Source organism: Melanotaenia boesemani, chromosome 12 (assembly GCF_017639745.1).
Source record: "Melanotaenia boesemani isolate fMelBoe1 chromosome 12, fMelBoe1.pri, whole genome shotgun sequence".
Lineage (NCBI taxonomy): Eukaryota > Metazoa > Chordata > Actinopteri > Atheriniformes > Melanotaeniidae > Melanotaenia > Melanotaenia boesemani.
Window position 1 is genome coordinate 36,591,590 of NC_055693.1, and position 14,409 is coordinate 36,605,998.

The 14,409-nt window shown below is 42.4% G+C and overlaps 1 protein-coding gene across 1 annotated transcript in view; it reads left to right on the forward strand.

The window, feature by feature from the left end:
* The first annotated feature begins 10,799 nt into the window (after positions 1-10,799).
* The window catches only part of LOC121649875 (inactive dipeptidyl peptidase 10-like), a 48,964-nt gene continuing 45,354 nt past the window's right edge, over positions 10,800-14,409 (forward strand). Inside the window, exons 1-3 of the mRNA XM_042000974.1 lie at positions 10,800-10,818; positions 10,913-11,034; positions 13,757-13,811. Coding sequence (XP_041856908.1) covers positions 10,800-10,818; positions 10,913-11,034; positions 13,757-13,811 — 196 coding nt within the window. The remainder of the gene's footprint in view (positions 10,819-10,912; positions 11,035-13,756; positions 13,812-14,409) is intronic.

Below are 14,409 nucleotides of genomic sequence, written 5' to 3' on the forward strand. Positions count from 1 at the left end.
GCCGTCTTCAATCTCGTATTTTTTTTCATTTCTGGCTTTTTGTTTTAACAGTAGTCCCGAGGCCTTTTCCATGCTGTGTGTTTTCTTTTCCGGTTGTTGCTATGTTTCTTCTTCATTTTTTGCCGGTTGTTGCTATGGTTCTTCTTCTACGTTTCAACATTTGTCCGGCTCAGAGGACTAGACTGTAGATGAGTTGTGGGACAGGATCGTTTTGTGTGTGTTGTTCTGTGATTAGATTTTCGGAGCACACACTACAGTATGGACAAGGGTCTACGACAAAACTGATTTTTTATCTTCACGTGTGAGGTCTCGACCAGATAAAAAATCTCATAAGATCAAAAAATTCTTATGTGTGTACCAGGCTTAAGATAGGGGATTTGTATAATGATGCGGGAATGCTCAATCTTTAGCAACTACACCACCTCTTTAACCCATAAAGGCCCGACTCATGAAAAAATGGTAAGAAAAGTCCAGTTTTTTTAATATGAGGTCTTTCTTTGTCCCTTTAACAAAATGTGAAAGTTTAAAAATATTATAATGTGGTTTTCTGCTTCTGGGTATCTATTTGGCGACAGAAGACAAATATCAGATTGTGTTTAACAGGATTTTAAGCAAAGTTTATACCATAAATTGAAGCAAAATGACTCATAAACTGCACGTGAAAAATATGTCACGTCTGGCTCTTATGGGTTAATCTGCCCAGTACATCATTTTTCTTCTATTTGCAAGTGAGGTCAGCTCTTAAAACATACAATGGGAAGGAATAAACCTCCCCTCCACCCATTCATGGACTGGATGAACTCTCACCCCACCAGGAGATTTGTATCTGCAATATATTCTGAACTGATGTCTGGACAACAGAAGAATTTGCCAGTGCTCACTGCGTGGAGGAGAGACTTTGATTTAAGAGACGATGAAATACTCTGGAAGAAGGTGTGGGACAATATCAGTTATTCTCCCAAAAATCCAAACCATCAACTCATACACTTTAAGTTCTGTCACAGACTTGATTACACCCCTGCTACAGTGTTTTGTATGGGACAAACTCAGAGCCCAAACTGTAACCTGTGCTCGCTTGATTCTTTTGGAAGTTATGATGTGGGAGTGTCACCCTGTTCACGAGTTCTGGATTCAAGTATACAAGGTGTTATCTGATGGTGACCACCTCATGGTCTCAGCACCAGGAAATGGCTAGCATATCTACATGATGTTGCATTACTGGAACTCTTTACTGCCAGAGGTGTTTCGATTTTTGTTCTGTTTTAAAACTTCAATAAAAAAATGATTTCCCAAAAATCCTTTTATATGTTTTTAAGTCTCTAAATGACCTCACCCACACCTCTCTGAGCTGCTTTACATGTACTCCGCCTCCCGGTCCAACCCGGTCCCTCCGGTCAGCGGATCAGCTGCTCCTGCAGGTGCCGTGGACCGGAGGAAGCTCAGAGGGGATGGGGTCTTTTCTGTTTCACTCAGGTTGACTTGGCTTTTATTGCTTGTATTGTTTTTATTTTGTATTGATTTTATTGCTTTACTGATTTTATTGTCTTTTATTGAATGTTTTTATTGTTTTTAGTTATTTGATGTTCAGCACTTTGTTCAGTGGTTGCTGTCGTAAAGCGCTTTTGTAAATAAAGTTGGCTAGGCTTGGCTGCTGGTTGTTCCTGTGTTTAAACCAGTTACCAGGCAGCGCTGTAGCACGTCTAGAGACGTCTGTAGTCTGACATCATTTAGCAGAAACCCTGCCCACACCAGTTTCCCCCTGCAAAGCAATAACCATGTTAAGTCTATCATTTATTGTAAAATGGGCTCAAAATCGTTGTGTGTTGAAAATAAAACCAACATTTTGAGAAGCGACTCTTCTTCCAGTTTGGGTCGTGGGGAAGCTACAGGCTATCCCAGCAATTAGCAGGCGTCTCCTCTAATTTATGTGGAAATGATTAAATCAGGTTTCCTGCACCACCCCAAACACTTACAGCAAAATCAAATGGATCAAGTTCGAAAAGTTCAACAAACTAAAACCATTCTAGTTAATTGTTCCTAATCACTCAAATGAACAAACACGTCATCTTGTTGAGGCAACGAGTTTGCATACATTTCTTTAAGTAAAGCCAGCTAGCTAGATTTTACATTGTAAAGTGTATGTTGTGAGCCTAGAGATGCAAAAACAAGCTGATGGTTTAGATATAGGTTCCGTCTCAGTTATGGGCCAAACCCAGGGATGGCACTGGAAACAGAAATATGTTTGCCCACTTCACTTTTTTTGGTTTGTGTTGTCATGTTTTCCATGAGGCTAAGGTTATGGAGTAGCTAGTTAAAAAGTCAACACCTTGTCATTTATCTCAGAGATGCACAGATATGTCAGCCTAACATCCATAATAGCTGACATGTTGTTGACTGCAGTCTGCCTCTCAGCAGTAGCATCAGCTGGTGACAGAACCTGAGTTTTTATCTGCTATGTGAATGCTAGCGAGTGTTTACAAATAGTTAACATAGTATAAAAAAGGGCTGATATCATTTAAAACTGCTCAATTTTTTTAATTTTATCAAGCACATGTCATGGTTTCCCTGGCATTAAAGAGTAAATAAATGACAAATACAGTGTGTATCAATTATACCCCATCAGCCATATTATTACTCAGATAGCAGCCATGTTTGGGCCTAAACCCGGCTACTTTTGCCACTTATGGCTCAGTTACGGCCCGTGTTGGTCCAAATATGAGGAACCAATCTGGACATGGATTATAGAGATTTCTTTGCGGGCCACATATGGTGGTCATGAGTTTTGGCAACGCCATAAGTCAAGGTCATATTTGGGCCAAACATTTTTTTCTCTCTGGGATATGTTCAACATTCGTATCAGCCCAGACTTTCACAAACAGTACCTGATTGTACTACTAACCTTCAATCACATAAGCTGGTGGTTCCATGAAGACCCCCTTCATGCATCTGGAAGAAGCTGTAGACCCTCTCCCCACCCACCCTGTGCTGAATGCATGCTTGGATTTATGCTTCGACAAGTTAGCTTCTTGTCACAAATGATTTGTTCTGGCTGATATCTGTTCTTTAACCAAACCTGCAATTATCAACATGTAGCCTTCATTTAAAAAGTTAATAGGGACGAATCACCTGCCCAGTGTGGTCTCAGACATGTTTTATTATTAAAATGGTGCAAGAAAAGTCCACCAGCTCCCAGACCTCCTTAACCACAGGACCTGGACCAGAAGTTACTTCACTAAACCACATAACACAGGTTTAAATCTATCATGTTTTTCAGGCTCTCACAAACCTGATTCTACATGAATGAATCAATCAATCAATGAATCAATCAACCAATCAATGAATCAATCAAGGGACCCCAGATTGGGAACCAACATTCGTGTACCTACCAACTGCTGACCCTGAACTCCCCAGGAGGCAAACTGCAGGTCAGAGTCTGATACTTCTGGAGGATTCAGCTCCCGCACTTCTCTGAAATGACACCGCAGTTACTTAGAGCTGATGCTAGCATGGCTAGCATAAAATAACTTGACCCGTTTTTTGGTCGTAACGTGTCTTTTTGGACTTTAGCTTTGAGAATTGGACAGGAACTAGAAGCAACACAGCTATAAAACCACAAAATGTAAATACTAGAAATGAAAGTTGTTTATGGTTTATGCTGAGTTCTTTGTTTCTCACCTGGTGTAAAGGTTGTAGATCAGGTACGATGCCACGTAAGAATGCTGGTAGACCTGAGGATCAATAAAAAGAAAACAAGTTCAAAAGATAAAGAGACAAAATGTACTAAAAACAGTAGTAAACCAAACATGGATTATTGTTAAAAGAAAGAAAAAAACAAGGAAAGAAAATATGATTTTGGTCATGAAGAATATCTGTGATGCCTAATCTATCTTCTGGGCTGCTCTGTGTAGAAAACTGTTCCTTTCCATGTCTCAAGTTCAGGGAAATAACACAGCATACTTTATAACAAATGGAACTATGAATTAAAGTATTCTAACATGACATTCTCACCTCCACCTCCTACTGCTGCAGCCCTGCACGTCTCCCTCTCTCACCTGGAGAATAAAGCTTTCTACATCAGGATGCTCTTTATTGACTACAGCTCGGCATTCAATACAGTCATCCCCCACCAGCTCACCCACAAACTGTTCTCCCTGGGACCACACCCCATCCTCTGGGACTGGCTCCAGGACTTTCTGACTGGCAGGCCTCAGTCTGTCAGGATCGGGACAAGGACCTCAGCCGGCATCATCACTGACACTGCCACACCACAGGGGTGTGTCCTCATTCCCATCCTCTACACCCTGTTCACCCATGACTGAATGTTGTGGGCGACACCGCTGTGATAGGACACATCACAGCCTACAGGAGGGAGGAGGCCTCTCTGGTGACATGGTGGGAGGACAACAACCTCACCCTCAACATGGACAAGACCAAGGAGATGGTAGTAGACATGAGGAAGGAGAGGAACCCTTACCAGCCACTGCTTATCTGCAGGTTGGAAGAGGAGAGGGTCAGCAGCTTTAAATATCTGGGTCCACATCAGCGAGGACCTCACCTGGACACTCAACACCACACAGCTGGTGAAGAGAGCTCAGCAGCTGCTGGACTTCCTGAGGAGGCCGAGGAAGTTTGGCATGTCCCCAAAGATCCTCAGAAATGTCTCCAGCTGCGTGGTTGAGTCCATCCTGTAGTAGTCTGTAACAACGGCCTGTACCTGCACCCTGACTTTATGTTGTCACCCACAGTAAATATTGTTTACTGTTTGTGTCTTATTACTTAGAACAGATATTACACATGCATCTCACCGTCTACCTCATGAGTCTTTTGTGCAGCTAATCATTCATTGTTGAATGTGACACACTGCACATTTATGTATGTAGATTATTTACTCAGAGCTTTTTATCTTATCTTTATCTTATATCTAGTTTTTCAGAGTTGTTTATTTTTTATTTTATAATCTTCATGGCATTCAGTGCGGACAGCAAAGTAAGAATTTGATTGTTCAGAGAAACTGGTTTCCTTACTGGGCAGATGACAATAAACACTTTGAATCTTGAATGTGATTTTACTGTATAATTACTGCACATTTACAGGAAGCTGCAACATGAATTACTGTTATAAAAGTTGATTGATGTAATCACCATCATTTATAAAACTGTGTGGTTGTATGTTGCATACAAATGTGTAAATGTATAAGTGTATGCACAGTATATGTATGTGTACAGGTAGATATTGGTGTATTTATGTATCATTTACATATATGTATCTGAAAGACATTACGTAATCACATATTTCCACAACCCTTCCTCCATAAAGCAGCCATGTGGTTTATAGTTTTATTCTATTGCATTCGTGTTTAAAATTTGTATTTTATATTTTGTTGATCTGCTTTTCATACTTGGTTCTGGACAGGAGAAATGTCTTGCAGTCTGACATGAAAGAACTTGGTAAACGTTCTGATCTGATGCAAATCCATCAAAGTAAAAAAGATGGTTGGTTTTCATGTGTACTCCTTCAGTAATTCTTGGTGCAGCACCGCCTCTGGTGGGGAGTGGACCAATCGGACCAAGTCTAGCGGACTTACCTGGTGTAAATGCACCCTAAGGGGGGACGTCCCATTCCTCTTAAAACTGGCTGGTAGATGTACAATTTCAGCAACCCTTAAGCATGTATTGTTTTGGCTTTGAATCCAGCCCACCGAAGGCATTCCATCCTTGGCCCACTTTGTGGCTGCTGTACCGAAGTCATGCAGTTTATTAAATTAATACATTTCCATCAGGTTGAGATAAATTGCTGGCTGACAAACTTGAATGCCAATCAGGAGCCATTAATATAATACTTAACATTAAGGCAACAGTCCAAAAACATCCATTTTTTATTTGAAGAGGGGAAAATCTGGAAGCTCCTCACCTCCTAAATGAGAACCACTGAATGCAGCAAGCAGTTGGAAATATTGAGTGGTCGTAAGCCAGGAGCTCATCTTCCCATCAGAGACAGTAACAACCATGCTGTGTCCAGATCTGCTTCTCTGGGCCAACTCTAGCCAAAAGGCCATGGTCATTCACCCAGTAGTCATGTGGGAAGAAGAATTAAGCTGCATGACAACATGTTAGCTGCCAAAGCAACGAGCTGAGACTGTATGATACGCCTTCTGTTGCAATCATATAATTCTGTCTTCATTAGGTAAATCTTAATCCTTCACGATAATACTATAACAAAAGAATAACTTCCCTCATGTCACCTTTCTACATGATCTAACCAAAATGAGAAATTTAAACGTTAATGCATTGCATGCAGGACAGCCTGTACCAGAGGGATCACCAAGAAACTTGAACACAATGAGACGAAACTGAAGAAATAAAAGTTCCAGTGGAAAGAAAACAGCTGTTCTGTTCAAAGGCAGCAAATCAGAGTTTCAGTAGACCTGGAGGTTTCTGGTAGTTTGTTCCAGAAACTGAACCCTGCCTCCAGTAGTCCTGTAGTTCTGATTCTGGGAACAGGAAGTAGACCTAATCCTGATGACCTGACAGATCTGGTTGGTTCATAATGAACCAAAAGATCCTGAATGTATTTTGGTCATAAACCATTCAGTGAGGACAGGAAGTAAAGATCAGAGGACGGGAGTTCTATTATTCATGTTCCTGGTCTTAGTGAGGTCTGGAGTTCTATTATCCACGTTCCTGATCTTAGTGAGGACTTGAGTTCTATTATCCACGTTCCTGATCTTAGTGAGGACTTGAGTTCTATTATTCATGTTCCTGGTCTTAGTGAGGACTGGAGTTCTATTATCCACATTCCTGGTCTTAGTGAGGTCTGGAGTTCTATTATCCAGGACCCTGGTCTTAGTGAGGACTGGAGTTTTATTATTCATGTTCCTGGTCTTAGTGAGGACTGGAGTTCTATTATCCAGGACGCTGGGGTTAGTGAGGGCTTGAATTCCAAGTAAAAACGGAGATGTTCAGGTAAAAAAGGACAGGTCAGAGTAAAAGAGGACAAGTCCGAGTAGAAGAATACAGGTCAAAATAAAAGAGGAGGGTCTGAGTAAAGCAGGACCGGTCCCAGCAAAAGAGCACAAGTCAGAGTAAAAGAAAAGGGTTTGAGTAAAAGAGAACAGGTCACTATGGTATGGGTCAGTACGGGACGGGTCACTACGGTACAGGTCAGTACGGTAAGGGTCAGTACCTTACGGGTCAGTACAGGACGGGTCACTAAGGTACAGGTCAGTACGGTATGGGTCAGTACAGGACGGGTCACTACGGTACAGGTCAGTATGGTATGGGTCAGTACGGGACGGGTCACTACGGTACAGGTCAGTGCGGTATGGGTCAGTACAGGACTGGTCAGTATGGGACGGGTCACTAAGGTACAGGTCAGTACGGTATGGGTCAGTACAGGACGGGTCACTACGGTACAGGTCAGTATGGTATGGGTCAGTACGGGACGGGTCACTACGGTACAGGTCAGTACGGTATGGGTCAGTACAGGACGGGTCAGTATGGCACGGGTCACTAAGGTACAGGTCAGTACGGTATGGGTCAGTACGGTATGGGTCAGTACAGGATGGGCCATTACGGTACAGGTCAGTATGGTATTGGTCAGTACGGGACGGGTCACTACGGTACAGGTCAGTACGGTATAGGTCAGTACCATATGGGTCAGTACAGGACGGGTCACTACGATACAGGTCAGTATGATATGGGTCAGTACATTATGGGTCAGTACAGGATGGGTCACTACGGTACAGGTCAGTACGGTATGGGTCAGTACGGTATGGGTCAGTACAGGACGGGCCACTACGGTACAGGTCAGTATGGTATGGGTCAGTACGGGACGGGTCACTACGGTACAGGTCAGTACGGTAAGGGTCAGTACGGTATGGGTCAGTACAGGACTGGTCAGTATGGGACGGGTCACTAAGGTACAAGTCAGTACGGTATGGGTCAGTACAGGACGGGTCACTACGGTACATGTCAGTATGGTATGGGTCAGTACGGGACGGGTCACTACAGTACAGGTCAGTACGGTATGGGTCAGTACAGGACTGGTCAGTATGGGACGGGTCACTAAGGTACAGGTCAGTACGGTATGGGTCAGTACAGGATGGGCCACTACGGTACAGGTCAGTATGGTATGGGTCAGTACGGGACGAGTCACTACGGTACAGGTCAGTACGGTATAGGTCAGTACCATGGGGGTCAGTACAGGACGGGTCACTACGATACAGGTCAGTATGGTATGGGTCAGTACATTATGGGTCAGTACAGGATGGGTCACTACGGTACAGGTCAGTATGGTATGGGTCAGTACGGGACGGGTCACTACGGTACAGGTCAGTACAGTATGGGTCAGTACAGGACTGGTCAGTATGGGACGGGTCACTAAGGTACAGGTCAGTATGGTATGGGTCAGTACAGGACTGGTCAGTATGGGACGGGTCACTATGGTACAGGTCAGTACGGTATGGGTCAGTACAAGACTGGTCAGTATGGGACGGGTCACTAAGGTACAGGTCAGTATGGTATGGGTCAGTACGGGACGGGTCACTACAGTACAGGTCAGAATGGTATGGGTCAGAGAATGCAGAAAAACTGAGCAGAAATGGCGGAAAAATAAACTTCAAATTCACTGTGTGCTGTACAAATGAAGCCTGCATAACTTTAACAATGAGCTGTGCAAGGCCAGAGAGCTGCATTTATCTGAAATGATTAACAGGAATGTCAACAATTCTCACACTCTGTTTGCTATGATTGAAAAACTTACAAATCCTCCTAAACAGATAAGCCCAGAGCTCCTTTCCACTGAGAAATGCAACCAATTTGCCAACTTTTTTAGCCAAAAAATTAAAACAATCAGGCTAAATATGAATTTCACACAGTCACACAAGAAAAGTAGTCTGTGTCTAAAACCCAGAAATAATTCTGATGTTATGTTCCAATTTAGAATGGTTCATTTAAAAATCCTACAAGAAACAGTTTGGCATTTGAAATCAACAACATGAACTCTGGACATGATACCATCCGACTTTTTAAAACCAGTTTTTACCTCAGTAGAAAGTGATCTCCTACTGATAGTTAACAGCTCACTGGCATCAGGCATTTTTCCCAAGTCACTAAAGATAGCTGCTATTAAGCCTCCTAAAGAAAAGGACTCTAGATGCCTCTATAATGAACAACTATAGACCGTCTCTAACCTCTTTTATTTCCAAGATTATTGAGAAAGTTGTATTTCACCAGCTTCATGACTTTTTAAATGAAAGTGGAAATCTTGATAAATTTTAGTCCAGCTTCCGACCTCATCACAGCCCTGAAACAGCTCTGATCACAGTGGTAAATGACATTAGGTTGAATACTGATTCTGGTCAAGTATCAGTCCTGGTTCTCGTCTAGTATCTGTCCTGATTCTGGTCTAGTACTAGTCCTGGTTTCTAGTCAAGTATCAGTCCTGGTTCTGTTGGATCTCAGTGCTGCAATACTGTAAATCACAGAATCCTGTTTTACAGGCTGGAAAACTGGGTTGGACTTTCTGGAGCAGTTCTTAACTGGTTCAGGTCCTATTTAGAAGGCCGGAGTTATTTAGTTCCGATCGGCAGCTATGAATCCGAGCGAGTGGCCATGACTTGTGGAGTCTCCCAGGGGTCAGTCCTTGGACCTCTTCTGTTCAGCTTGTATATGCTCCCTTTGGGTCAAATATAACAGAACTATAGCATTAATTATCACAGTTATGCAGATGATACACTACTTTATGTGTCTCTGTCACCAGGTGACTGCAGTCCAATAGACTTATTGTGTCAGTGTCTGGAGCAAATAAACACCTGGATGAGGGAGAATTTTCTACAATTAAATGAAGACAAAACTAAGATTATTCTGTTTGGTAGAAAGAGAAGAGGGTCAGCATTGGCAAACACCTGGAGACTCGGGCTCTTAAAATCACCAACCAAGTTCGTAACCTTGGAGTGTTGATAGACTCAGACCTGACTTTCAGCAGCCACATCAAAGCTTCACTAAGAAGCTTTTTACCAGCTCAGAAACATCAACAGAATTAAAAGTTTAGTCTCCCAGAAAGACCAAGTGAAACTCCTCCTGCATCCATCCCCAGTAGGCTGGATTACTGTAATGGTCTTTTAACAGGACTTCCTAAAAAGAGCATTAAACATCTGCAGCTCATCCAAAATGCTGCTGCTAGAGTTTTAACCAGGACTAAGAGATCTGAACACATCACCCCAGTTTTGAAATCTTTACACTGGTTTCCAGTCAGTCACAGAATAGATTTTAAAACCCTTCTGCTTGTTTACAAATCCCAGAATGGTTTAGGCCCAGAATACATCTGTGATATGTTCAGAGAATATAAACCTAGCAGAGCTCTTAGATCCAAAGACTCTGGTCAACTAGTCCAGACCAGAGTCCAGACTAAACATGGAGAAGCAGCATTTAGCTGTTATGCTGCAAACAAGTGGAACAAACTGCCAGTGGAGAAAAACTTTCACCAAATGTAGACATTTTTAAATCCAGGTTAAAACATTTCTTTTCTCATGTCTCTGCATGAAATCTGCATGTTAACTTTTTAACTTATCTTGCTTTTAATCATTTTAATGTAATTTATTATTTTATTGTGATTATGTGTTGATGCCTTTTACTATTCTAAATATCTGTAATGTCTTTGTTTTATGTAAAGCACTTTGAATTGTCCTGTATATGAAATGTGCTGTACAAAAAACTGCCTTGCCTTGCCTTGCCTACGGTACATGTCAGTACAGTACGGGTCAGTATGGGACAGGTTACTACGGTACAGGTCAGTACGGTATGGGTCAGTATGGTACAGGTCAGTACGGGACGGTCAGTATGGTACGGGTCAGTACGGGACAGGTCAGTACGGTACAGGTCAGTACGGTATGGGTCAGTACGCTACGGGTCAGTACGAGACGGTCAGTATGGTACGGGTCAGTACGGGACAGGTTACTACGGTACAGGTCAGTACGGTACAGGTCAGTACGGTATGGGTCAGTACGCTACGGGTCAGTACGAGACGGTCAGTACGGTACGGGTCAGTACGGGACAGGTTACTACGGTACAGGTCAGTACGGTTTGGGTCAGCCCGAAACCGGTTGGTGGAAACTGGCAGGTTATTCCAACCTCTGTACAGAGTTCCCATAGAGCCCATGGAAGTGTTTCTCAACAATAAGCACTAAAAAGCTGCTGAACATGAAGAAAAAAGTCAGGAAGTCAGAGATTGAGTTGGGTACAAAAACAACCAAACAAAAATATAAGCCAGCAAGTAGGTAAACAGGAAAAGAGCTTTAAAGAGAAAAAGAACTGGCACAGTGGTGTAGTGAATTGGTACTCCAGCTTACTCTCACCATCCAATGACACTGATGTTAGGTTAATGTGTCACTCCCTGCAATAGTTGCCTGGTAACAACTGGCATAGGTTCCAGTCCCCCCTGTAGCTTGCATTGGACTACGCTGGTTTAGAAAATGGATGGATGGATGGATGGATTACAGATCTCTATCTATCTATCTATCTATCTATCTATCTATCTATCTATCTATCTATCTATCTATCTATCTATCTATCTATCTATCTATATATATATATATACATATATATATATGTATCTATATAAAAATTGTCCCCTCGCCCTCCGTGGGCGGTCGCTCATCCATCCAAGTTCGGGTCCTCTACCAGAGGCCTGGGAGCTTGAGGGTTCTGCGCAGTATCTTGGCTGTTCCTAGGACTGCCCTCTTCTGGACCGAGATGTCTGAGGTTTGTCCTGGGATCTGCTGTAGCCACTCTTCCAGTTCGGGGGTTACTGCCCCGAGTGCTCCGATGACCTCGGGCACCACTGTTGTCTTCACTTTTCAGGCCTTCTCAAGTTCTTCTTTCAGGCCTTGGTATTTCTCCAGTTTCTCATGTTCCTTTTTCCTGATGTTACAATCGCTTGGCATTGCGATGTCAACCACAACAGCTTTCCTCTACTGTTTGTCCATCACCACAATGTCCGGCTGGTTTGCCGTTACCATTTTGTTGGTCTGGATCTGGAAGTCCCACAGGATCTTAGCTCGGTTATTCTCTACCACCTTCGGAGGTGTTTCCCACCTTGACCTCGGGGCTTCCAGTCTGTACTCCGCACAGATGTTCCTGTACACTAAACCAGCCACTTGGTTATGACGCTCCTTGTAAGCTTTCCCTGCCAGCATCTTACACCCTGCAGTTATGACATTCCGATGTCATTGCTGTAGATCCTGGTTGTGTGGATCAGTGAGTCAATGTCTCGCTCTTGGCGTACAGCTTGATGTCATCCATGCAGAGGAGGTGACTGATGGTGGACCCATTCCTGAGACGGTATCCATAGCCAGGCCTGGTGATTATTTGGCTGAGGGGGTTCAGACCTATGCAGAACAGCACAGGGGACAGGGCATCTCCTTGGTATATGCCACATTTGCTCGGTTATTCTCTACCACCTTCGGAGGTGTTTCCCACCTTGACCTCGGGGCTTCCAGTCTGTACTTGTCACTACGCTCCTTGTAAGCTTTTCCTGCCAGCATCTTACACCCTGCAGTTATGTTCTGGATTGTCTCAGGGGCCTCTTTGCACAGTCTGCACCTGGGTTCTTGTCTTGTATGGTAGATCTGGGCCTCTATTGCTCTGGTGCTGATGGCCTGCTCCTGTGCAGCTATGATCAGTGTCTCTGTGCTGTCTTTCAGTCCAGCCGTTTCTAGCCATTGGTAGGATTTCTCGATATCAACCACTTCAGCATTTATATATATATATATATATATATATATATGTGTGTGTGTGTGTGTGTGTGTGTGTGTGTGTGTGTGTGTATACACACATGTATATAAGTAAGTGGACATGGTTTTAGCTAAAACATCAGACCTCCGACCTCTCTGTTACACTGCAGCAGGAAGTTTACGTCACCATTTTTAATTATTCATCTTAATTACACTGAGCCAGTTTAAGTAGGTTAAGTTTTTTGAACACTTTGCTTTCCAAAGTTGATACAACTTAGAACTACCATCAACAAAATAAAAATTAAGTTTTATTCACTAGATGTAGTCTATTAAAACTAGTGTTAGATTTTACAGTGTAACAGTGTATTATTGATAAGATTTATTGTTTTATTTGTAAATGATGGTGGAAACAAATAGTTATCAGTCCAACAAAAGATCATGTAATGTTCATGATACTTGAGGTTAATGCCACAACATGTGGCATCTTATGATATCGATAAATTGTTTGCATTTTACTTGGAAATGGGAAATATCATCATATTTTTAAACATACAAAACATAAATGAGCTAATCAAACTAAACATTATCACTGACCCATAAGAATATGATGTTCTGGTGATGTTCTACACATTTACCTGAGCAGAAATGTGTTGTTGATGACCTAATCTCTGTTTTGTCTTAACAGCCAACCATACGTTTGAAATATGAAGTGTTCCTTACCTGCTTCACATCATATGCGAGAAGAACAAAGTTCAAATCTGGAGAAACGTCAAACTTTGATGCTTTAAATGTTGCCTATAAGAAATAAAAAAAAAAACAAATACAAAAAAAAGAACAAACTGGAATCAGTGGAGGTCTTATGTAATTGAAAGAGAGGTTTCTTTTTTTTACCTATCAGCCACAGTATGGTTTTGGGGCAACACTGAGATATTCTTTACAACCTGAAATCAATTTAAAAAGTTAACACTAAACTAACTTAGCAGGGTTTGAAAATGCTGATGTACTCACAAATGTTGTGTTTTTCAGGAGGAGTTCTGTCTCATTGGTCTGTGTGTTGACTTTGACAACATCTCCATCCCAAGTCCGAAAAATTACTTCTTGCTCTAGGACAGAGAAAAAAAAAGCAACTGGTTTCATGCACTTTAAGAGGCTGTAGAAGTTATATCAGACCAGACATAAAACCAGAATAAAAGAGATTCCATTTGAAATAATCAAAATGGCTATTTTTCTGGGATGTTAGGACAACTGGTCTGCAGTTATCTGGTTCAGATGGTTGGGATGTTTCAGGTACTGGAACAAGGCAGGATGTTTTTCACAGCACAGGAACGCTTTCTGACTCAGGCTGCTGTTGAAAAGGTGCTGAATAAATCCTCTGAGCAGGTTTTCAGAACCCTGGACCTGCAGCCTTGTTCAGTTTCAGTTCAGTTTCTCCAGTTGCATCTTCACCTGACTGCAGGAGACAGAAAGGCTGTAGGTGGAGGCAGATGACATCTCAGGAGAGAAAGGTTACAGTGATGTAAAGATTAGGGACGTCCCAGTGAGATATTTAGGAGTTAACGTTACTAACAATTATTAGAAAGAAACATCGCTGTTTAAACACTGTTTGGTTTATTGAGACCACAAAGGAATATCCATGTCTAGCTTTTCATTAACACTGAAACCTGCCGTCACCATGGCGA